General features: G+C 38.6%; 1 protein-coding gene across 1 annotated transcript; it reads right to left on the bottom strand.

Annotated features, from left to right (window-relative positions):
• Positions 1-1,903: 1,903 nt before the first annotated feature.
• Positions 1,904-22,645, bottom strand: LOC141016944 (macrophage mannose receptor 1-like). Its single transcript, XM_073491548.1, has 32 exons — positions 22,552-22,645; positions 21,917-22,273; positions 21,450-21,620; positions 20,724-20,879; positions 20,349-20,459; positions 19,941-20,078; positions 19,653-19,829; positions 18,734-18,888; positions 17,970-18,083; positions 17,698-17,813; positions 16,263-16,411; positions 15,975-16,171; positions 15,459-15,583; positions 15,119-15,191; positions 14,848-15,001; positions 14,680-14,718; positions 12,644-12,807; positions 12,462-12,523; positions 10,924-11,021; positions 10,640-10,782; positions 9,998-10,103; positions 8,524-8,651; positions 8,211-8,228; positions 7,502-7,534; positions 7,216-7,318; positions 6,293-6,525; positions 5,811-5,976; positions 4,769-4,930; positions 4,549-4,665; positions 3,957-4,112; positions 3,230-3,256; positions 1,904-3,141 (listed from the first exon to the last, which is right to left on the bottom strand). The coding sequence occupies exons 1-32, from the start codon at positions 22,613-22,615 to the stop codon at positions 2,879-2,881; spliced, it is 4,275 nt and encodes a 1,424-aa protein (XP_073347649.1). The 5' UTR covers positions 22,616-22,645; the 3' UTR covers positions 1,904-2,878.
• Between the last annotated feature and the right edge of the window lie 2,093 nt (positions 22,646-24,738).

Genomic DNA, 24,738 nt, shown 5'->3' with positions numbered 1-24,738 from the left:
GTTTCATAAACACTTAAAAGTTCCTTGTAGTCACTTTAATTAGTCAATTGGTCAATGAACAGGAAAATAATGATAAATAATGAATTCTTGCAAAAATGATCTGGTTTCAGCCTCTCAAAAGTCAAAGTGACTCTTTTTTTTCAATGTTTTTTATCATTTTAAAGAGGTTGTCTGTTGGTTTGTTGGTAGCACAAAAGGACACAATTTAAAGTTTGTAAGATAACATTGTGTCACTGTTTTACATTTTATACTAGGGGTGTGCATTTCTCCTTTAAAAGATGATCAAATATGCATCACGATACATGGGCTTTGATATGATTCAGGGACGATTCAGTGCGATTCGATGCAATGCGATGCAATCTAATACAGTCCTTAACATCTGTTAAATGTAGTCAACACTTGGGATTCCCTGATCGCCAATGAAGTTTATCTGATATATTTCATTAATGACCAGGGAATCACAAGTATTTTTGTTATTTCATGTCACGGGGGAATAAATGGATCTCTTCTACAGACCTTACAAATAGCCAGACCTGTGTCCAGTTTTTCTTCTTTCAGAGAAAATCCAAATGTCTTCCAACCTCTAAATTTGATGGTGTACTGTAAACCATGTTGGCGTTGTTGTACATGTCGTTCTTTTTTCTTCATCGCAAGTAACAGTGCGCCAACGTAGTTCTCGTAAAAGTAATTGATGTCTGGCGGGTATCTTACGTCAAGTATCCCGCTTTGACCTTTAACCTTAAAGGGGATTGGAGCAGCTGTGCCAAATTGGCAGCTGAGCTTCAGAAAGCATCAGTAACTTTAGGATCTGGCCATCGACCGTTTCGTAGTATGATATAGTCGCATTTTTAATGTTAACTGATCTCTGATTCATTTTGGTGAATCGCTAAATTCCAATTTATACACTAAATGGTCAAAGACAGTAATCAGCAGATTAATGAATAATGAAAATAACCTTTTGTTGGAGCTCAAAAATAATTACGACAAGAACACATCTGTTATCCTGACATTATGAATCATTTCACTTGTGGTCTCGAGATAATGGGATAAAATTACTGAAACAATGGCTCGTCTCGGCTTCCGTACGATAAATGCATTTTATGATTTTTGTTTCTACAAAGTTACACAAAGGGATGTTTTGTCTAGTCAAATGGTCAAATAACTGTGGGTAACAACAGGCTTGTGTGTCACATCTGAATATGTCCCCTTGTGTTTAAATTGGTGTCTCTTCAGAAGCCAACAATTTATTTTAAACATTGGTAAGGAAAGACAAACTATTTTTCTACATGATTCTAAAGGGAAGTCATACTCTGCTTCCTACTTTTCTAAATGGTGTTCAAGCATACTTATTGACTTGCATTTGCTCTGTCTGGAAGCATGAAAAATCTCTCGGTGACACTGACCTGTGCTATATGCTGGATACTCTATGCATCTTCTTGTGATAAAATTTATTGCTTGAAAACAACCTCTATGCATTTGTACATACTTCATAATTGCCTTGTTGGGTAAATATAAGGAGAACCAGAGAGCCTGTTGCACTGTTAGGTAGAACTACTGTGGATGTTTGCTTTGAGCTGACGAGACTGAACTGACTCTGTTCCTTTCAAAAGGATTTGTTTTGTTTTTGTTTTGTTTTGTTTTGTACAGCATTCAGATGTTAATTTTGACAAATATGCATTCTATTGTTGAGTACCATTAAACTGTAAAACAAAGACTGTGTTAAGTGAGAGTTCATTTGAAGATGTCAGCACACCTCCATGACTTAATACTGACCACTGACTTGACCACCAAGGTAAGATGATCTCCAAAGCCCCCCCAAGCAGATTATTTTAAGGTGGACATTTATTCCATCTCAAAAACAGACATAGTGCCAGTGTATGGATGAGACAAGCCAGCCATTTCTCCTGTTTACAGTCTTTGTGCTAAGCTAAGCTACCCAGCTGCTCGATTGGTATATAGCCTACCTATTAAAGTCAATGTATGTCAACTTGCAATAACTGATTTTGGCCACTTGCGGGCACTGTTAACAAGTCGTGACCACAGTATTAAAATATTATGCACTTTCCCTAAAAAAAAAAAAAAAAAACAAAGACAGCAAATAAATATCAACAGGGCCTAAACCAGACCAGTTTCTCCCTGACAATCTGTTAAAGTGAGGTCTCCAGTTTGTCAAGGAAGGAATGAGAATGAGAAAATGCAGGTCTGGTGAATGAAGTATGAAGTTGCATGAAAAGAAAAGACTCCAGACTACAGATACCTCAGTTTGTGCTTAAGTACAGTACACAGTCACATAGCATAGTATTTGGCAAGCTAAAGAGTTGGATACTTTTGTCCAAAAAATAGGTAGAGTGAATATTGAACTTGTCAGACAGCCAGAAACACGATTCCAAACAAATACTTTAACACACCCGTCATGATAACCTAATGTGGTGATGTTGTATATCAGGAGTTGTGTAAACACCACAAAAGACACATAAAAAACATGGATTCTGAAGTTACACACTTCAACAAACCCAGTGAGTTTACCCTTTAAAGTTGAGGAGAAGGTTAAACAGAAATGTTTGTTATTTACAACGTCTTTAATATAATTGTTCATTTCTGATAGTCTAGTTGTTGTTTTACAATCCTAGCAGGTATAGTTGATTACAGTAAAATAAAGTATGAAATAAGATGCCCCTATACATTCAATCAATCAGTAATTTTTTTGTTAGGAAATATACAGTTAAACACAATCAAATGATTACAAATAGATACAACTGAATGAAACCTCTCATTTCAAAACATATCATGAAATTCTTGGTCATAAAAATGATAATCACATCAATCCTCTGTCCAGGATGGATTGTGTGCCCTGGCAATTTCTGCTGGTATTTTTAAATCACACAGTTGCAGCAGGCGCAGGGTTCTCTTCCATTTCATTAACTACCAGTTTATTTTTGTCGACCACATTAGACCTGGACCGCTCGTTGCTGAAGAAGAGCGGGTTGTCGAAGGTTGTGAACTTTTTAGGGATTGGGAAGCGGCGGCCAGACTTCTTGAAGAGAATTAAGGCAATGCCGATCACGATGATAATCGCACTAAGGACCAGCCCAACTGTCAAAATGATGTGGCCATGGGTTGAAGGATCCACCTGAGGACTTACTGTACAGATTCAAAATGTAGATGATGAGCCAGAAGAAATATATTTTATTTATCATACAAGTAACAAGTATAGAGATATATAACTTACCAGCTGTTGTTGGTGCTTGTCGTAATACTAGAAAGAAAACAAACACGATGAAAAAACTTTACAATAGGCGTATAATTTCTGTATCCTTTTATCAACATTATGCTCCAAATATCAAAATCAATTTCTAAACATATATCTTATTTTGGAAGTTATGACACTATTTCTGTTGGACATCTATGTCATTGTACAGACATTACTTTAAAGGCACACCATGTCGGATTATCCTACAATATAAATTTATAGACAGACTCATACAAGAATAATCCCTCTCAATCATCACTTATGACCCATTCAGTGTGTAGAAGTGTCTAGATCTACTGTCACATCCTTGCCTGGCAAGCATTCGACATACATCCCCATGTTGGGTTTAAAAGGGCGTTCATTTCTGCACAACATGTCCATAACTTAGCTGTGTTCAGCCTCAGAAAATGTAAACAAAGTTAACTGGCTAGCTATACTGATGAAGCTAAGCTAAGAAAACCCACTAACAGCTGCCCACAGAAAAGAAGCACTGCTGCCACCAATGTAATCGCACGTCTGGAATTTGCCCACATGTAACAGAAGCTGACAACTCTTGCCTTACGGCAACCCCAAGGGGACACACTACTTTTTGTGGTCTTCAGTGTCTTTTAGTTTTTAAAGGTTGCGCAGGGCTCAGTAGTTGATGACTCAGTAGCTGATGACTGATCAGTGATGGAAGATGGCGTAGTTGTAATAATGATCTCACCTTTTGGGATTTTGCATATATATCCTTTGTGGCCGCCCATGCTTGCGGTCCATTTTCCATCTCTAGCTCTAATTGCTCCATACCTGCCTCCAGAAGGATAGCGCGAATCCCAGTTACTGTAGTCCATGGCTGTTTTATCTAACCACAGCCACATGTCTGGAGACAAATAGAAATTCAGTATGTTATCTCAGTGGTTGTTTTTTTGTACCAGATAAAGCGGTACTGTAATTTGATATGCCTTGTGTTTTCTTTTGATGTCAACAGAAAAAGGATTCCAAATGTACATGTATAACCTATAACCAAACCTTTCTATCTAACATTACTTTCATTGTATAAAAAAATAAGAAATATTAGCAGCTACCTTACAGCCACACAGAGCAGCATAAGCATTTCTGCATGTGTTTCTTCCTTAATTGAATGATCTGTCTCCTTTTAGGCCTGTTTTAATTATAACCTAACTGAGGGAAATATAGTTTACTTAAGATGGTAAATGCTTTCCTATGTTCACCACCAGGATTACCAGAGCTCCATCTCCATAGTAACTATGAAGCTTAATGTTACTTTGCATTAAGAACAGACAATGTGTATGTACCTCTGCGAGTTTTGAACAAGCCAATCCAGAATGCTTGTTCGCTGTCTTGAAATATTTGGATATTGCTGTTAATGAACTCTTGCTCATCGGGATCTTCAATGCTGGCAAGAGCTGCACCTTTACAAACAATCAAACAAATAAAATAACAGTCTTTAGTTAAAGCTCTGCACAGCTGAGCGACTGAGAATATCTAATTAGACCATCCTCAAAAAATACTTACCTTCTGCTGCACACTCAGTAGATGCAGATGGCCAATCAAAACGTCTTTTGAGAAAAAGGTAACAATAACCCCTAAATGGGAGCCAGCTGAATCTCTGGCCAAATATATTTTGGTCATCAGGGCAAAATCCTGGGAAAACGCTTGACTGTGTTGGTGGCACATCTGTGAATGAGAGAGACATTGATATTGATGACACTGGGATAAAGTAATGACTGTATAGTACACGGTTTCAAATTCAATTCACTGACGTAAGCACCAATTTGACATCAATGAGAAAACAAGATCACATCTCAAACAAACACAATGGATGGATGGATGGATGAATGGTAGGTAGGTAGGTAGGTACGTAGGTAGGTAGGTACGTAGGTAGGTAGGTAGGTAGGTAGGTAGGTAGGTAGGTAGGTAGGTAGGTAGGTAGGTAGGTAGGTAGGTAGGTAGGTAGGTAGCTTTATTAATCCCCGAAGAGAAATTAGGTTATCATACAAGGTACATTCAAGTACAAATACAATAAAAAAATACAAGGGCAAATATAGAAACAATAAAGTACTATATACAATAAAATGCTTAAGTAGCTATGAAATAAAATAAAATAAAATAAAATACTGAGGTAGAAGAGAAAAGGTAGGAGGAACATATGGTGCGAGAGGATAAGGTTTACAGTAATTAAAAGCGCATTATTTGAGTGTTATGGAGTGAGCATTATAAAGTCTGATGGCACCAGGAAGGAACGATTTTCTGTGCCGTTCCTTTAGGCAGCAGGGTTGAATGAGTCTGTTGCTGAAGCTGCCAGAGTTGTCCAGAGTTTTGTGGAGGGGGTGAGAGACATTGCCCATAATTGCCAGCAGTTTTGCCAGCATCCTGTCCTCCGCCACCTCCTCCAGGGTGACAAGCTTAGAGCCAACAAGAGACCCTGCCCTTTTGATGAGTTTATTCAGCCTGTTGGCATCCTTCACTTTGATGCCTGCACCCCAGGACACCACAGTGAAGAGGATGGTGATCCTTTTTTTCCAATCTTTTTTATCTAAATATACATGAGTCCTACCTGTTGTCTTCATACAAAAGCTCTTCATTTTCCGATTGCAGTCAGCAGTCCTCCATTTTCCATCCTCATTCACATACACACAGGATTGGTCCATTCTTGGTTCCCTTGAATCCCAGTTGCTTGTGGTGATACGCCAGCCTCCAATAAATCTGAAATATCCTCCAGTCTGAAAGCAAAGATGGTTGAAACTGCAATTAACATCAATCATTCAGATTGTTTTTTCCAAGGAGTTGTGAAAACCTTGTGATTTTTATAACAAAAGATTAACTTAAGTACATCAATGCTGCCCTATTAGGATTTTATGCTACATGTCATGGACAAAAGCATAGAAGAAGTTTAGCTTTTAAAAGCTATCAATAACATATTTATTTTATATATACATTTTTGCTTTTACATTTACAGTAGTCAGCAAAAGTTTAAAGTTACAAGCAGAAATGAGTCATATTTGCTATGTGCAGTTTGAGAGGCTTCCTGTCCTGTACCTCCGCGCTGTTCAGTCCAATCCACAGAGGACCTCTGACATTCAAAAGCATCAGCTCAACATAGGCCTGTGACCACTCATTTCGCAGGCTAGCCAGTTGAGCACCATCACCTTGACAGTGCGCCTTGGCTTCATACCAGGTCATTGGTAGAGTAACAACCTTGATGGAGTCATTAAGTACTCTGACATAATTGGTATAAGTTGTTGGTTCAGGGGTGTCCGGGAAAGAAGAGTCTGTTCAGGGTTAGAAATTGTACAAAATTAGTTTTCCCATTCATGTAAAGGTCGGGCTCTGGTGTATAGATGCTAACTATTATTTTCCTTTTTCCTGAGAAAAATTACTCACTTTATTCAAAAACAGCCAGTTTGAATATACAGTTTAAAATATAGTACAACACATCTTAAATTTTCATTGTTAAATTCATAACAATATAAAAAATAAAAATACACTGACACAAGAAATTATCAGTTGAGACGCACCGCAGTGCTCCTCCTCCTCCAGTTAAATAGAGCATTTTGCTCATATACAGTCAAACGGTGTTGCTGCCATCATCTTTATTGATTATTGATCAATATCAAAGGCAAACTCCTTGGTTGCTGGATTGCTTGTATCCATGGTCAGTGAGAAATGATGCTACCTCCAGAGGGAGGAGGACTGATTCTTTCCTCTGTACAGCCCCATGCATTTTAAAATCCTCCTTACTGTACACATACTGATCACAATGTTATGAAGCTTAATCAAATCATGTAAATGAGATATAATAACAATATAAATTATCACGTTATAACTGAATTACTAAGGATTTGCATCCTTTGGCAAACCCTTTATGTAGCAAATACAAATCGACAATACTGTGCCAGCTATTAAAATTATTTTAGGCCATAGGAAAGACATATAAGAGACAGAGCAGAACTTAGGCTCACCAACATTTCGATGACAAACAAATCCAGCGGTTTCATTGCAGGACCTTTTTGACCATCTCCCAACAACTATGCTGGGATCCGTAGTCATCCAAGCACACTCTTTCTGGTGAAAAAAACAACGGTGAGGTCAAGGGTCATTTTGAAGGACTCATGATACTGATTGTTCCACACTTCCAGTTTGTAGAATTTTTCTTTTAGCTCTCTGAGTGCTTACAGTTTGACAAATATACTATTACTTGACAAATTTAGTTGTATTTCCCATTACAGTGTGTCCAGAAAGTATTACCTTTTCATATGCGTATCGATGTCTCTCATACGCCTTCAATGTAGAGTCAAGATGTTAGAAAATATGAATACACCAAAGGAAAACATATTAAAAACAATACACATGCAATAGCCTATAATTGTCATGTCTCGTCTCCCTTCAGGTCATACTTTTGTTTTTGTTGTCTTTTAGTTCTGTTTCCTGTTTTATTGTGGTGTCTAATTCCCCTCTCATTTCAGATCCTTTCCTATCCCTGTGTGTTTTCCCACCGTTGTGATTGTCCGCCCCTCCCTGATGTACTACACCTGTGTCTCATTGTCCCCACCTCCCTTGTGTTTATAGTCTGTGAGCTCCCTGTATTCAGTGCCAGTTCATCTTTATCTCCTGTGGCAAGTGTTCCAGTATTTCTCCCAGCAATAGCCTCCCAGTGTTTTTTTACCCTGTTTTTGATCCTGACTTATGCCTCTGCTTGACCCCTCCTCTGTTTGCTTCGCTGACCGATCTCCTGTGTACCCGTCTTCAATAAGACTTTTCGCCTTTTAATCTTAATTGTCTCGAGTCGTGCATTTGGGTCCTAATCTAGTGTGTCAATAATTCTTAAAAATTCAGAGTAATGTTTGTGTATCAGAGCTATAACAGTATCAGTATGTCATCAAAGTGTCATGTAATTTGTCTTCAAGTCAAGATAAATGACAGGTTATTATAATCAAATTTACAATAAAAGTGTTACCTGATGATGGTTAAGCCCCTGTAATGGAAAATCAAGATGAATTATTTAGCAATGCAGCAAAAAATTGATAATAAGCACTGATTATAGTACAGACACATACAATTTATCACAATACTGAATAAAGGTTGTGTGTACTTGAGGCATAACCATAGCTGTTTAGGCCCTAAGTTAACACACGTACGCCTCAAGTACAGTTAAGTTTAAACATCTTACTGTATAGCGGTCGTCAATGTGCCGCTTCAACAATAGAAAAACACGCTCTTATTTTCATGACAGAAAGTGTAAAAAAACAAAAAAGAAGTAAGTAACTTACTGCAAACCCCCAGTTGTTGTATCGCACTGGTTTCCCATCAGTCCAGTAGTAACGTCTTTCATTTCTATTATTCATACCAATCCACAGGTCTGTTGTTGGTGCCTCTATCATTGCAGCAGTTAAAAATACTGAAAATGTAACACATTTTGATTATCAAAGGCTTACAATTCCATTTGTCAAGTATATACAGTTTGTGTCAATCAGTAATTCTTGTTTCTTTTCTTTGCTCTCTGTTGATCTCCATATTTCTCAGGTGTTTTCATTGAACATTAAGAAAAAGGAGAAACATCTCTTGACAACCTTTATTCTAGGAAGCTGGTTTTGTGTCCACACTTCGTTGACATAACATATTTCATTTGAGCGTTTTAAAGCTTTCTACTGTGAGAACAAAAATTTCAAACCGATCACCTTTAACTAAAAGAATTTGCTTGTTTCTTGAAAGACAAAAATCATATGTAAAATAACCTTCTGCACACTAGGATTTGTACATTCTGTCAGTATAAACAGTGTGCACTCTGAGTATCATTTTATTGTAAAAAGCTTTTGGTCGTACTGGCAGACCCTGACTGCCAGCTGTTTCAAGGTCCAACATACTGTATACTGTACATATCCATATACACATTGAGACTTCAGGACAGTTTTTAATGTGTATAACCTTTCAACAATCAGGCCCATTGTGTCTGGCTAACTTTTTTTTTGACACCAGGCAGGTCTGGGTGATATAACAATAGTGATATATATCGCAGATAGACACATCATCGATAGGAAAAAGAAAATAGTTTGATAAAATGTTCTATAGTTTCACGTGTATGCACGATAAATGGAAGGCCTACACGAGTTATGAGCCCCCTGTCAAACCCTTGATAATGGAGCGAGCAACGAGTGACATGTGAACAGCCAATCATTTAACACACAAATCCCACGTGTGCTTGTTCCCTGGCTCATTTAAACAGCCTATCAAATCACTAGGTGCTACAAGTGACGTGCAAACTGCCAATCTTTTAACAGGTGTGTAGTTCGGTTGCACCATCGCCATGTGACTGACAACAACAGAAGAATGTGGAGTATAAGGCCTTATTATGGATCCCACTGCAGTGCAGACCAGCTCTACTCTGCCTGTAAAACAGCCAACAAGCCGCAGCCCCGCCAGCAAACACACCGACCCATTCGGCCTCTGTCCCAGTGTACTGCTTCTTCTGTGTGCCTTGATGAAGTGGTCAAATTCAAAATAAAAATGTTGAATTCAACTTTTTTTTTCACCTGGTCTTTAAATGAAAATGAAAATAGGACAGGTCATTAAAAATGATCGATAATTATCTATATCAACCGATCTGAAACTTCACTATTGTGATAGACTTTTAAGCCATGCCGCTCAGGCCTAACACCAGCAGATATTTACATTTTCATGAAATATGCACCATATGCATTTCTCTGGAATGTAATATTCCCTAGAAAAATCGATCACAAAACAAACCTTGTACTCTTTGTGAGGGAATTGATGCCAGATTTCCTCCCATGTTTTGGCATTGTGTCCTCGCTTCTACCCATGTCACATTCTGGTTATTAACGATGTTATAACACTATAGGGGAAAAAAAAAAAATTAAATGCTGTGTGTGATATCTAAAAAGAGCAGTTGTTTATTTTCTATTCACAAACGGATCAATATTCTATAAAACATCAGTTTTATTAGTGTTGTCAAATATATCGATAAATATTGATACTGAATATTTGAAACTGTTTAAGTACTCATTTTCCAAAAATTCAATACTGATACCAGTTGTGCTTTTCCGCTCGACAATGAGTCGACATACAAACTGCTGCAGTGTGTACACATAGGCCCGCCTCCTCACAGTTTTCTGACTATGGTCAGAAATAATTTATCCAAAATGCTGTTGTGCTTTAAACACAGTACACAAGCCTTGTTATACTTATCTTTTATTCAAAACAAACATGTTTTGCCCTCAATGTTGTGTCATTTTTTCCCTGTGATATCAAACATTGTGTCAAATATTGATATTTTTCAAGGTATCATATCAAGTTAGAAATTTCAGTACTGTGACAGCGCTCATTTCCCATCATGCCAAACAAATATTAATTCTAAAAGTCTCCACTGACCCTTGACTCAAATTTTTTCCAGTTTTGTGGACATCCACCCTTGGGGGAAACTGTTGGTGCTACAGTGGCATTGGCAGGTGGTGTGCCATTGCGTTTACAAATATAATTGCGGTCATTCCCACAATTATAATTATGCCAGAACCCTGTGAGATAACCAAAAATATTAAATATTTCAGCAAACAAGAATATGCATGTTTACATTTAACATCTAAATTAATTCTTTATTAAATTAATAAATCATCTGAAAGTATGCAACTGAAGATTTATCAATTTAAATTACTCACCCGTAGGGGGCATGCCAACACAATTCTCATCATTGTTTTCGAAACGAGGTTGATATTCTTCCCACCTTTGAAACACCACTGGTGAACCATCCATCCACCTTTTTGGAACACAAATAAAATCAATTAAAAATTATGAAAAATATTCATGGATTAGTCTGTCGAAATTCAACTCTGCACTGCAGTCAATTCAGCAAAATCTACCAAATTCTGTTCAAAGAAATAATTTAATTGTTTCATAATTAAAACTGCACTTGTCAATATTTGCCAGACTATACGTTAAATTGGGTTGAATATGATTATCATTCAGATATGAATAACAAATTAATCACAAAAACAAACTGTGGTCTAATTTCTATGCAACTGATGCTTGAGGACCATTTCAACAATCTTCATAATAGACACAAAAATCTGATGAAGTGCCACTGGTTTCAGGCAAACCTTGTAACTGTTTTAACTATTTAACTTATAACTTGTAAAATATTACAAGGACTTTCACCATCCTAGTTATCACCTCTAGGTACTCTTCATATACCCGCTAGGACTCTATAATGTCAAAATCCCAGTTTCCTGGGGATTGATTCCCTGTCAGTGTTTTCCAAATATATCAAATTTTTTTTGGGATTAATATTACTACTCCATTAATGTGTATGTGTCATTTCACTGCTGTAGATGTTTAATGTTGAGCTCATTTCAACTTTATACACTGCTGAGCTAGCATCGTATTTCATCAGATCATCAGATGTTCATAATGTGGCAGTCCTGTGAGAAAAACATATATCTAAAAAGTCAACTTCTTCACTTTTTAAGCTTCACTTTGTCAATTTATTAGCTAATCCAAGAGGATTTCGAAAATGTTCATTTGGCTTAGAAAGTAGGGTTTCCTGAAACCATATAGGATGAAACATTCTTATACGAAAGGTAGCAAAAGTAGCAACTACTAGCACTAGGGGTGCCACTTGTGACTGTGCGGCAATGGCAAAGGTTTATATGGCTTACACATCTGTTATGCGGGCTCCTTATCAGAATTTTGCTTAGTGCCCCAGGGAGGTCAGGACCGGCTCTGAATGTATATTATAGAGATCAGAAAGAAGCAAGATGTCTCACTCCTTAGCAACTTCTGTTATCAGCTCCGGAAAAACGGATGTGTCTAATTCAGAATTAATTAATTAATTTTTCAAACAAGTTTAACGTCTTCTGGATGTATTCTGATGAGGGTGATCTGCTGCTTTATACTGTTCCCTGTTTTTCCTGCGCATCTGTGATGACCAATGGCACACATGAAAAAAAAACTTGTCTCCTAGCAATGTGAAAAGAGTTAACTGCCGATTATTAGCGGCTTTCCCCGCATTTAAGAAACCTGTATACACACTAATAAAGTGTTAAGAGCAGTAATATTGAGTTATATTTTTTCATGTTTTTGTGTATTTTGCTAATATTATTTAATGGCTCTTATTTGAATCTATGTAACATCATTTTGATACTTGACTCCTTTTCTCATTTTCATTAAATACATTTTTCATTATTTCATTCATACTCACCCATATGTTCTATCAAGATCTACAGTCAGGCCTATCCAGGAAATCGAATAAGATCTGGATATCTAAACACACAGACGGGCACATGGTAAAATTAGCAGTACTTACATTGCAGTATGTTCTAAACTTAAGTGTGATTGGCGAATGAGTAATGTCACTAATGTAGTATAAATATCACTGCTTACCTGTTTCCATATGAAGATACTTTCAGCTTCACTGTTGATTGTTACCAAGTCACCATGCATGTTTTGGCAGGAGCGACGAGCTTCTTCCATGGACACTTGACTTTTCCCAAAATAATACTGATTCCCATTCCATTCTAGCCACATGTCTGATGTCACATTGTAGTCTGTAAACATGTTAAAAGAACAGATTTTCAGTGGCTTTTCAGCCATGCTAGGCTCTATGGATGGCAATATATGTTGGCTGGCAGGTCGACCACTTTGGTCTCCACAGAAATAAATCATCACTATCAAATGGTTTTTGGTGCACTGATTCATTTACGCTCCCCAAAAGCTGAATCAGACTGGCTTTAGTCATCCCCTGACTTGTTCTGCAGCGCCACCAGCAGGTCAAGGTTATCACTTGTCGAGTGAAGTGTCTCAATTTCTACCCAATGGATTGGCACAACATTTTGTAAAAACATTCATAATTTCCAGTTTATGTATCCTACTGACTTTGGTAATGCCCCAACATGTTCTCTAGTTCTACCACGAGGTAGGCCTGGGTTAAAAATGGGTTAAATGGGTTAAATGGTTGAAAAGGTTAAATGGGTTAAATGGTTGAAAAGTTTATCACAATGGTGAAGTTTCATGTCGGTTGCTATCGATAATTATTGATGCTTTTAATGACGTGTCCTATTTTGTCGCATTTTTAAATGCCACTAATAAATTAAAATACTGCCATACCGGTGGACTAACCTTTCCTTTTTTCTCTGTCAGCACTTGTTTACTCACTCTGGTGTTAATAGGATGTGCTTATGTTTTTCTCACGGTTGGTTTGTAAAATGATCAGCCAGTGGCGGAGATGATACCATGGGTGGTGAGTCGGAGTTGCTCCGATAATCACACCAACTACTTTGGCTGTCACAACTGTAGTGTATCTGGGCTCGCAGGTAGAGCAAACAGGCTGGGTGGTGTAGGAGTGGCAGGACAGCCTCTCCTCCACTCTGCCTAACGAGCGAAGAATGGCTCCAGAGGATGAGTGACCCCTAGAGGGGCAGCAGAGAACCAGGACAGAGGCCTGTCGGTGTGTTTACCAGCGAAACTACAGCTCATAAATAATTAACTGCCGCATCAGATCACAAGAAAAGCAGACATTTTCACAGCTACTGTGTGAGTTGAGGTGGAGTAGGGCTGGTCTTTGAGAACTCCATGCTCAGACTTTTGTTGTCAGTCACAAGGGAGCACAAGTGGGATTTGTGTATTAAATGATTGGCTGTACATGTGTCACTCATAGCAGCTCCATTATCAATGGATATGACAGGCTGTTTATGAGTACGCTTTGCATTGGTTTGCATTTAATAAATATACCTGAAACTATTGAAACATTTTTCTAACCATTGTCTTATTGCTATCAATGAAGTGCATCGCAGATATACTGTATATTGCTATCGTTTTATCGGCCAGGCCTACCTTGAGGTTCCCATTTGTGGCTTTGAGCGAAATGTCTCAACAATTTTTTAGGATTACCAGGAAGTTTGCTACAGAATTTCATGTCTCACTCAGGATAAGTGCTAATAAATCTGGTGTTAACCTTCCATGTAGCAAAATCACCAATTATCTGACTGTAACTTAAAAGTCGCCTACTACCACTCTGATCCAGGAGCCTTGTTTGGTTTTGCATTTGACCCAAAGAGTATTAATGAGAGCGGAATCTTCTGTGTAAGGAACAAATTACAACCACAGGCTTCATGTCGTTGACATATAGCAGAAAGAAAAGTGGGCCTGAAATGCTTCCTCATGGGACTCCACACTTGTTCTCCTCCTCCTAAATACTACCAAACCCATTGTTAAGATCAATTGTTAAAGCCTAGACCCCTCAGCTTGATCAAAAGAATATCATGAGTTACAATGTGCCACACGTAATATTAATTGACGACCACATCTATAAAGGAGTCATAGCTGCAGCAGATTTGTATCTATGCAATAGAAAATAAGGTTTGGGCAAAAAACATAGATGCAATGTTTTCTACATGGTTGCAAAAAAAGAGGCCACTAACCAGGAACGACGGGGCCTGGAGTTGGTTTTGGATGAATTCCTATAAGAACATAAACAGAGGAAATTTATTCTCAGAAAACTGAATAGAGCAATAAAATGATTGCAGCCAGCTTGTCAAGCTTGTTCAGTAAACAAGAGAGAAAGACATTGTTTCAGTCTATCCTTTTACCTGAAGGGATCTGGCAGAGCCATTGATGACTCTGCTCACAGTGCACATCACTCCAAGACCCACCGCTATCTATCCGAAATAAGTTTAATACAACACAAGATTCTACGTGGTTCTTATTGTCTGGCTCTCCTTGGTACCAGTGTTGGAACTGCACCTGTGAACAACAAAACAGTATTCACACAACAATTAATAATTGTATTGTCTATTTAAATGAGTCTCCAAAATTAAAAATGATTGAGTCAGTAATAAGAGTAGAAAACTGTTAACTCACTGGAGATCCATCGCTCCATACATAACCGGTGACAGGGTCAGGGGCCCTAAGTCCAATCCAGAAGTTATAGATGCTGTATAGGGGACAGATCTAGATTAATGATTTAAATATGCAACCTGTGTACTATGCTACTATAGCTATAATGGACAAACATACATCATTCAAGTGTAAAACCTGTTTGTTTGATGTAAAAAAGAACAAATCTTTGCCTAAATTAATTGTTATCTGTAGAGACACTGTCTCAGTGCTGGACATGAACCAACCTTCATCTTCTGCTGAAGCTAATTTTGTATTTTCTTATGTGTTCATCTTATTGTTATTATTATTATCCAGGTCTTACTGTGACTCCTTTAAAACTGTTAGGTCATCATGACTGTGGAAACTGGCCAGGTCTCCTCCAATGGTCCTGCAGAAATCTCTGGCCTCAAACCAGGTCCTCCCGAAAGAAGATCTCTCTGAGAATATCTTAAACACAAGACAAATAACACTGTCACTTCACAACAAGCTTTGATCAATCATTTAATTTGACATGCAGTGTTTTATTATGTATTATTTTATGTCTTTGCACTCCTTGTATGTGTTGATACAAGAGTAGTCTCTATTAGTTCAGGTAGTTGACTAGCTCAAGAGATCATATTAGCGGTTGTGTTACCAGACTCATTAAGCTCACACAAAGGAGCAATCCAATCACATAAGTCCTATAGTGTAAGTCTTTAACATTTTTTACAGTGTAGATGCAATATTAAGGAGCAGTTATTTCAGCAATCATTAATGTGTGAGTGTATGCAGGGTGTATTAAGATAGAATGAAATCTGAATTTATCCTTAAAGCTGAAGTGATTTTTTTTTGGCTGTACCTTAAGGCAATTGTTACTTGATTTCATTCTAGTCCAGCCGAAAGGACACTCCAATGTAGCGAGGGGTGGTGTAGGGGTTAAAGCTGCCCCTTCTGCCAGGTGTTTGCAGATGTATTTCTCCTCATTGGAGCAGGGCAGCACATCCCAGAGGCCAGCATAATGCCCAGTTATCATGGCGACACAGCCCTGTTGGCGACCTTGCATTGTCAAAGGAGAAATTGTGAAATGTCAGTTGTGAAGCCACTTTCTGTCACATCTTACGAGATTGGAGTTAAAATTTCTCCATACCCGGCATTTCAGCATTCCAGTGTGTATATCTCACTGTGTCCTTGTTGGTCCACACAAATCTACCACCGTTTCTGGAGTTTGAGAGGCCGAGCCAGAAGTGTTGTCTTGGTTTCATCCCCACCAAGCTGACAAGGAATGCATTATCCACCCTGGAATATATTAAACAAGTACAATCATAGGATTTCTGGTGTCTCGAAGGCCAATCCCATTCCCAGTTTTCACCCTTACCCCTACTTCTCGAATGCTTTTCTTGCCCTTCAGGACAGAGTTACAAGGGGTACTGCTTGAAATCTCCCCTTATGAGATGGGACAAGCTCTCAAGACCTTCATATGTCATCAGTAGTCAGCAACGGTGTTAACATAAACACTTATGACTGTAATACGTCAAGATGGGGGACTGTCATGCACAAATGAGCAATGACAATGTAGTGCTAGATAGCTAGCTAGTTAGCTACCCAATAACAATAGCTCCTACATCTGTGAAGTATTAGCAGTTGTTTTATGCTAATTTTTGTAACCGTTGGTCTGAAGTGTGCCTCTGAAAAGCCTCACTTGGGAGGGCCATGTAGCCATAGCACTGCACCCTACCCCTCTATCCCGGGGACGGCCTTCCATTCCGAAACACCCCCACTCCGAAACACCCCCACTTCGAAACACCGCTGTTCCGAATCCGACTTTCAAGTTCCAATTACTTCCAAATAGGGTTAGGGTTAGGGTTAGGGTTAGGGTCAGGGGTACCCCAATAGCCTTTTCGGAATAGCGGGGTCTTTAGAAAAAATGGGAAACCACGCCATTACGAAGAATGGAAGTCTATTTTCTGAACAGCGGGGTTTCGGAAAGGCGGGGTGTAACCCTCTATCCCAACAAGAATTGGCACACTCTAGCCCTAGGTGTGAACGTGCAAAATGGAGGGGTAGGGCTGAGGGCGCACTCACATTTGGCCATCAGTACCGTGCCCAAGCATGTTTGGCCCCAAAAGTCCAGTTTGCTTGACTATTGTGAGCTCTTCGTAGTCTTCCTTAGACCTGGCACGAAGAGGTGGAAGAGGTGTGCTTCGGCACGGTACGGTTGACATGAAGAATGATCATGCGTATTACGCTGCCTTGCATAATCAAGAAATCCAGTAATGTGAGAGGGCATCAAATGACACAAAATAAGCCACAAAAAAGAGGACGAGGTGATGACGTATGTATAAGAGTTAACCGTACTCAGGCCCGGTTGCGGCCGGAGCAATGTGAGTGCAGGCCAGTGGGGGACTGGGGAAGAGGAACAACTGTGCTTCAACAGAGCAACAGGGCCAAGTGTGAGTGCGCCCTCAGGGATTGGGCCCTTGGGATGTTGAACAGTAAATAGAAAGCTTGAGAACCTCAATGCATTTGGACTGCTGAAATGTAGTATTGCTGAGAACATTTAGTGTAAAAATAAATGTTCTTACCCATTTGAAACATCAGCTAAGTAGGAACCTGATCTCCTGCAGGCAGATCTAGCTCCAGAAAAAGTTAGGGTATCTGTCGCTATGAAGTAGCAGTACGAGCCGTATCTTCTCCAACCCTAGATTGTTTAAAAACAAAAAAAGTGAACAACAGCGGGCCACAGCTGCAAAATGTGTATTATAGCAATACTGTGGAAGTTTAGGCACTACATCCATATTAAGACCTTGGATTTACATTTATTTGATTTAGAAATAGTTCATGAACTTAAACGCACAGTTTTGCAGCCTTCATTCTGAACCACTTCATCTCCAGTAGATTTTGAGGCACTCATCTTCATACAAATGAAGCCATGTTTTTCTTCACACACATGGTCAGCCCAGTTCCCATTCTGCAACAAAGTTCCATCAAATATTTATTTATGTGAAGTCTGGATGTATTACAGTCAATGTTCCGGTAAATCTAACATCAAACATAAATGCTAAATTCATAAAACTGTACTTCTTAAAATAATAATAACATATATCAATATAGACATATGAAGTAGACCAGCCTTCCCAAACTTATGAATGACATGGCTACATTCTGAAGTGGTGAAGGTTAAGATTGGTAGATGGCACACGAACCAGTCTGGGAAACAGACTTCAACACAACAGCAGTTTAGGTCAGGTAAATGAAGAATTACGTGGCATTTTACTCCCTTGTATTATCAGTTCTGATTACTTCTACTAATGTAATGAATTGCTCATTAAAAAATGTATGGTAATTTTAAACTTAATAACAAAATTGAAAATTTTAATTTGTATTTATTTATTGTAAGTGACCTCTAGCGGTCCACCTGCTGTATCTTTGCAGCTCGGCAGCAATTAAGGAATAACTGCAGTAGTCAATATATGTGTTCAATTCAACACATGCACAAGTAAGTGAAGTTGTGATATATAGCTTTATAGTTTTATAGTTTTCTCGACAAGTGAATGTTAGGTGTTTTCATATAAAAGGTATGTAAAAGTATGTGCACCATACCCACATGGTGCTCCTTACCTCTCCCCTGATGAGAACGCAGTCCTTTATTTCAGTGGATGTAGCAGGTTTCCCAAATTCCCAGCTGGTGAAACTGACAGTAGAGTGGTCAATCCAGTCAAACAGCCTCTCTGTCTTCCTGTCGTTCAGTCCGATCCAAAGCTCATCTGTGGATTCTGATAACAGACAGAAGAAAATTATCTTTCCTTAAAGTATTTTCCAGTAACTTAATACTGTATGTTGCTAATGAATAACAGACATCTGCATGTTGTTTAGATGTTTTCATTCACATGTCCTTCTTGTTGAGCTATTATCTTACTACGCTGACCCACAACATGTTGCATTTACAAGACAATAAAAGAATACAGATTAAAAATAGATGTTATGTATCTATTTACACAGTTAAGTATCAGATGCTTAAACCCCTAGGCTTGTGGCAATACCCCTGGTATTGTTTATTTAACTAAGATTTAATGTTCAGGTATTTTGTGTTTTTATTAAGAGGTTATTAACTCGCCAGTCAGATTTCTTGTTGCAGCTAGAATTCTTTGAGAGGTCATTCAAGGAGCACAGTCTATTCTGCCTCTGTGTAACCAATCAATATACTTGGTATTTGTCTCTGACTGAACTGTCCATGGCCACGATGATGCTGGAAGAGGCAGATTATGTCTGCAAAATCAACAATTGTAAATAATAATGTTAATGTAATATTGAACCAAGTGTTGAGAAGAAAGGGAAGCAATATCATGCATTTATTGGGTGTGACAGTTGTTTAGACCATCATCTAGTATCTGCAGTGATCATTAAAACAAGATGTCTGGATGTGACAGCTCAGCACATGACAATGACTTATGGTAGATTCACAGTCCCTTTGAGGTAGTTAATCAGAGCAGAACATCACAATGTGAGGATCACAATGTTTTTTATTTTTTTCACGTACCGTATCCAAGTTGAGAGATGACAAAGCCTTGCTCCTCCACATTGTGGATGCTGACTAGGTCTCCCCCTCTATTTCGACACTCTCTCTGAGCATCAGACCATGTTTTCTGAGTCCGATCGAGGCGGAAGCAGTGGCCATTGTAGGGAATCCAAGGTGTTGAACAAAATCCTCCGACAGCTGATCATGAAAATAACAAAGAAATATAAGGATTGAGTGATATACCATGCAGCTACGGGGTTCTCAAGGAGGGGATGTGGAGAGTAGAACAGAATAGATATTTTTCTTTACCTTGTGTAGGCAATTGCTCAGCCGCTTTACTGTAGCAGATGTACCCGAGTTTCTTGCTACAAGGTGAACTTTGCCAGGAGTAATGTACAGTGGGCTCAAAAACCGCACAGTTGTGTCCCGGATCAGGAAGTGGATGTCCTAAAACGAGATGATGGTTATGTGTTGCATGTTTGTTTAAAAAAAATCAAATCGGTTTTCTGATTTTTCTCATTCTTGTAGTCTTGCAGTAGCTTTGGAGGTTCTGGTAGAAACATCTTGTTACCTCTGTATGGAGCCTGTTTCGAGTCATTATGCTAAGCTAAGACAACCAGCTGTTGGCTGGATTGTGGATCACTAATGTAGTTCATGTAAATCTTACAATATCTCAGAATAGAATGACAAATTATCAAAGTGGCGAAAAAAGTCTACCTGCGTCCCATTTCAGATAGCGGTAAGGCCTTCCATCGTACCATTTCCAGCCATGTTCTGGATCCAGAATCAGCCCAGTCCAAAGCTTAGTGCCTGCTGTCCCTAGTAGTGCTGTTGGGAGCATGGGAAACAAAAATGACAATTTAACGTGTCTTTCCTTGTGACACTAGTTTTCAGTAAGGCTCAAAGTTCCTGGTTATTTTGACATGTCAGCATCCATGCAAACATTCAGATTTATCAACAGAAGTAATGAATTTAAGAATGAATAAATACAATCCAGTAATGAAGAAAATCATAGAAAACAAATGTTTGGTACATAATAATTGCATGTAGTCAAATACATGCTCCCTTGATGTCGAGTCAGTGTCACCTTACCTGTGACATAAGCCTGCTCATGAGGATCGGTGATACTGAGCAGGGAGGCTCCCTGCTGTTTGCAGCTGGTTTCAGCCTGTCGCCAAGTCAGAGCTGACTGTGTGTTGAGCTGGTAATACGCTCCTGTTGTTGGGTGTATCTTCCAGCCACCTTTTGCTATGAATGTATGCACAAAATATGTTAATTTTACTATGAAGTATAATACTGCCTCCTAGCAGTGTTGCCAACTTAGTTACTTTCTCACTGGATTTATCTTTTAAGACCTGTTCAGCAGCTTTTTCCAAAGTAGGTAACACTTTATATTCACTTATCCGTTGAATAAGTATTATTAATAGGAAATAAAGACCTTATAAGATTCTTATTAACATTAATAAGATGAAAAGTGTTAATAAAAGCACTTATAAGAAACTTGTTAACAGTTTATAAACAGAGACCTTAATGTAGTGTCCTCGATTCAAGCCTTTTGCTTTTGTACTAAAGGCAAAAGCCAATTAACTTGATCTTAAAAAGAAAAATGCTGTCTGTAACTGCATAACAAAGGCATTGTTTTTGCTTTAAATCTGGAGGCTGCAAAGAGCATGGCTAATTATTGATAAATGCAAGATAAAGTAAGGTTTAATCTAAATAAAGCGACAGAAAGGTTGAGTAAAGACAGTAACAGCACATAGAAATTACAAATATGGCCTTCTCTCATTGAACTCCAAAAAAACACAAGGCAGTACTCACAAGTAACTGGGCAGTAGCCCCAGCGTTCAGTTTGAAATTTTGTTTCAACAGCACACCAAAGATTCTTTTCTGAGGAGTCCACCCTAGTGCAGTCTGAATACCACTGGTCATGGTACTGGAAGGGAAACATGCACGGCATTCCTGCTGCATTTCCACCGATGGCATAAAGTTCTAAGAAATGATAAGAACAAAACAAAGATCAGTTTCAGAACATCTGTACTTGCAGTGATTTACATTTTTATTACAACATATGATGCTAATTTCAACTTCAATTTAAGGGTGTGAATGTGTTTTTCATCTTTTCCATAATTCAAATGAAGATGTAACAAACAGCATATGCCAAGTAAATATAAATGCATGAGAAGCTGTTGACCAGTTTGACTTTCTGTTACAGCTAATCTATCACAATATCTCTCAAACTGTCATCTTCATTATTCTGCTGCTGTACTGTGAAAACTGTACCGTACCTCTGTATGTTCTGGTGCAAGCACCACTGGACGTCCCTGTGATTGTGAGGTTATTATTGGGTCCTACTGTTTTGGAGAGAACTGCTGTGTTATCTGCAGTGAGCTCAATGTAAAGCTCTTGGTCTTTGAGGGCAAGCACAGTTTCATTCGTGCATTCCCACTTTTGGAGTTCGCTGCTTTCATCACAATCATAGAGGCTTATTTCACTTCCCACACTTTTCCCTTGGGCTCCCAGGCACTTATTCCTCTGTGGAACCAGAATTCGGTCACCAGTTGTCCAGCGTATGTCATTGCAGTCGCTATTTGTTTTAACCAAACAGTAACCAGTATCCTTGTTAGATAGTTGAAATGGTGAATCTGTAGAGAAAGAATTGCACACGTTTGACCTTTATTTATTTTAGAAGGGTTTTAAATTTTTTAGACAACAACTTTAACAGTTATTCACAACATAAACATATTTAGTGGGCAAACAAAGTGACATCCATCCAGTGTCTGCAAGATATAGATGCAAAAAATAAAAAAAACATTCACCTCAATACTGACCTGTAACAAATCGGCACACATGTCAACTAACACACAGAAAAGGATAGAATAGAGTGCACATGTAAACAATCAAAATAATTGGAATACTGTACCATCAGAAGCCAAACATTGTACTGTTTGGATGAGGAGCACAATGGCTGCGCAAGTTATCTTCATTGTTAGAATTCTTCTAAAATGTCTTACAGCAGAAGACTTCACCCATGCATTTCTCACACAGGCTTTAAGAATTGTGTGGTTGATTACTGAAAGACAGTCTTAATATTGCTGATACATTCTGTCTCGTAATGTCGTCATGACTTTTTTTCTCCTTGTCACAGACTTTTTTTTCTTCTTCTTACAGACTTTTTTTTCTTCTTGTCACAGACTTTTTTTTTTTTTTACAACAGAACCCACAATGCTGATATCTGCAAACTTCCCAGATGTAGGAATATGGGTGTATGCTATTGCATAATAAACGGACAGTGCTGGAAACGGGAAGTGGCAGTAACATGCTCCAGTCTACACAGATACCGAGCACGTAAACCAGAGGAAAACATTTCATTTTTATATATATATATATATATATATATAGATTTAATTTATTCTTACATTAACACTCCCACTGGTTGCCATTGACATAACTTTCAGCTGTTCAACATACTAATCTGCAGGAGCCGATCCCAGCTGACAGTGGGCGAGCAGTGGGTACACCCTAGATAACAACCATTAACGCTCACAATCACACCTACGGGTGATTTAGAGTGACCGATAAATCTCACTTGCATGTCTTTGGACTGTGGGCTGGAGTACCCCAATAGAACCCACGCAAGCATGGGGAGAACAAGCAAAATCCACACAGAAAGGCCCTGCCCCAGGGCCAAAAGGCACTTTGTGCATTTATGAATACAATGAACTTGACTTCTATGATTTAAAGATAGGGAAGCAGATGTGATACAAATTGCGGTGTAATCCGCCAAATATGATTGACGTACATGGAGAACATTTGGTGAGCCATTTGGGAATTTCCAACATCACAGGAGGAACACTTGTGCAATATTCACAACAAGGAAGCTATCTTAATGCTGACTCTGCATGTCTCCGTTAGTGAATGCTCGACAAAAGGGCCAGAAAGTCTAAAATGCTCTCAATCTTTTTTGTGATTAAATAATTTCTGACCATCAGCTACTCTTTAGTGTGCTTAATCAAATGGCTGGTTTGGTTCATGTAGTTGTTACACTGTGGAATACTACTCAGCAGACACAAGTCAATAGTGCCTTTGACTTTAGACCAGCCTTTTGTTGGTCTATGGCGCGGTCACTTTCTGCTGCCTCAAGATAGCAATCTGCCATCAGGGCGCCTGATCACACCTCACTTTAAGACCAACATGCCCAGGGGCGCACAGGTGGGCGTAAATACATTTGCTATTTAAACAATGCAGGCACTGGGCATGAAAATGACAACTCCGTCGGTCTGAAACCAGCAATGACACTTGCACCAAGCACAAGACACAGCCTGTGTGTCTTTGGATGAATTATGCACCTAGAGCCAATAGCACACCACAGTAACTATGCTGACTTAAGCATGCATATGGATTGTAATTATTTTATATTTTATTGGTTTATAAATTGTGTTTGTCATAAAGGATCAATTGTACCAGTTTAAAGACAATACTGATTAGGTCAGTTAGACGAAATGATGCAAAAAAAATTGTTACGTGCCTTTTTAAAAACTGACTGTTATGTTCAGAGAGGAAGTGGTTTAAGTGAATCTGGGAAGTAAACTGTGGGAACACTGGATTTGAGTAACAGGTCAAAAAGTGAAAAGCTAGCACAAATTGCTTCGTAACATAGCAATTGTGCAACATCAAATTCTATTTGTTGGGATTAGTCAATCGTCTCAATCTGAATCACAAATACATTTCATTTCGGCAGAGAAAATGTATTTGTCATGATGATTTTCAGTTTTTATAGCGGTGTCTCATCAGTTTTACACTGAAACCTCTTGTCAATAAATCTGATGAAACAATAAAAATAAAAGCCTGAATATAGCTTATAACTCTGCACTAAAGACCTAATGTTGTCCAAGACTGCTAAAAAACCCATCAATGAGCCTCAGCCCTCTGTGACTATTCCTTGGTTACAATAAACATGGCTTCTGTTGTTTATTTTGAGCCAAGCTTATCCGCCATCCTGCTGTCTTACATACTGACTACTGCACCGAGTGTGTGTCAATCCATAGACGTGCTATTTACTCCTGTTTGAGTATAAAGTTTGCTAAAAAAAAATTACAATGCCCAGCTG

Source organism: Pagrus major, chromosome 21 (assembly GCF_040436345.1).
Source record: "Pagrus major chromosome 21, Pma_NU_1.0".
Taxonomy (NCBI): domain Eukaryota; kingdom Metazoa; phylum Chordata; class Actinopteri; order Spariformes; family Sparidae; genus Pagrus; species Pagrus major.
The sequence above is the reverse complement of the archived record's forward strand: the minus strand, read 5'-3'. Positions and strand labels throughout refer to the sequence as shown.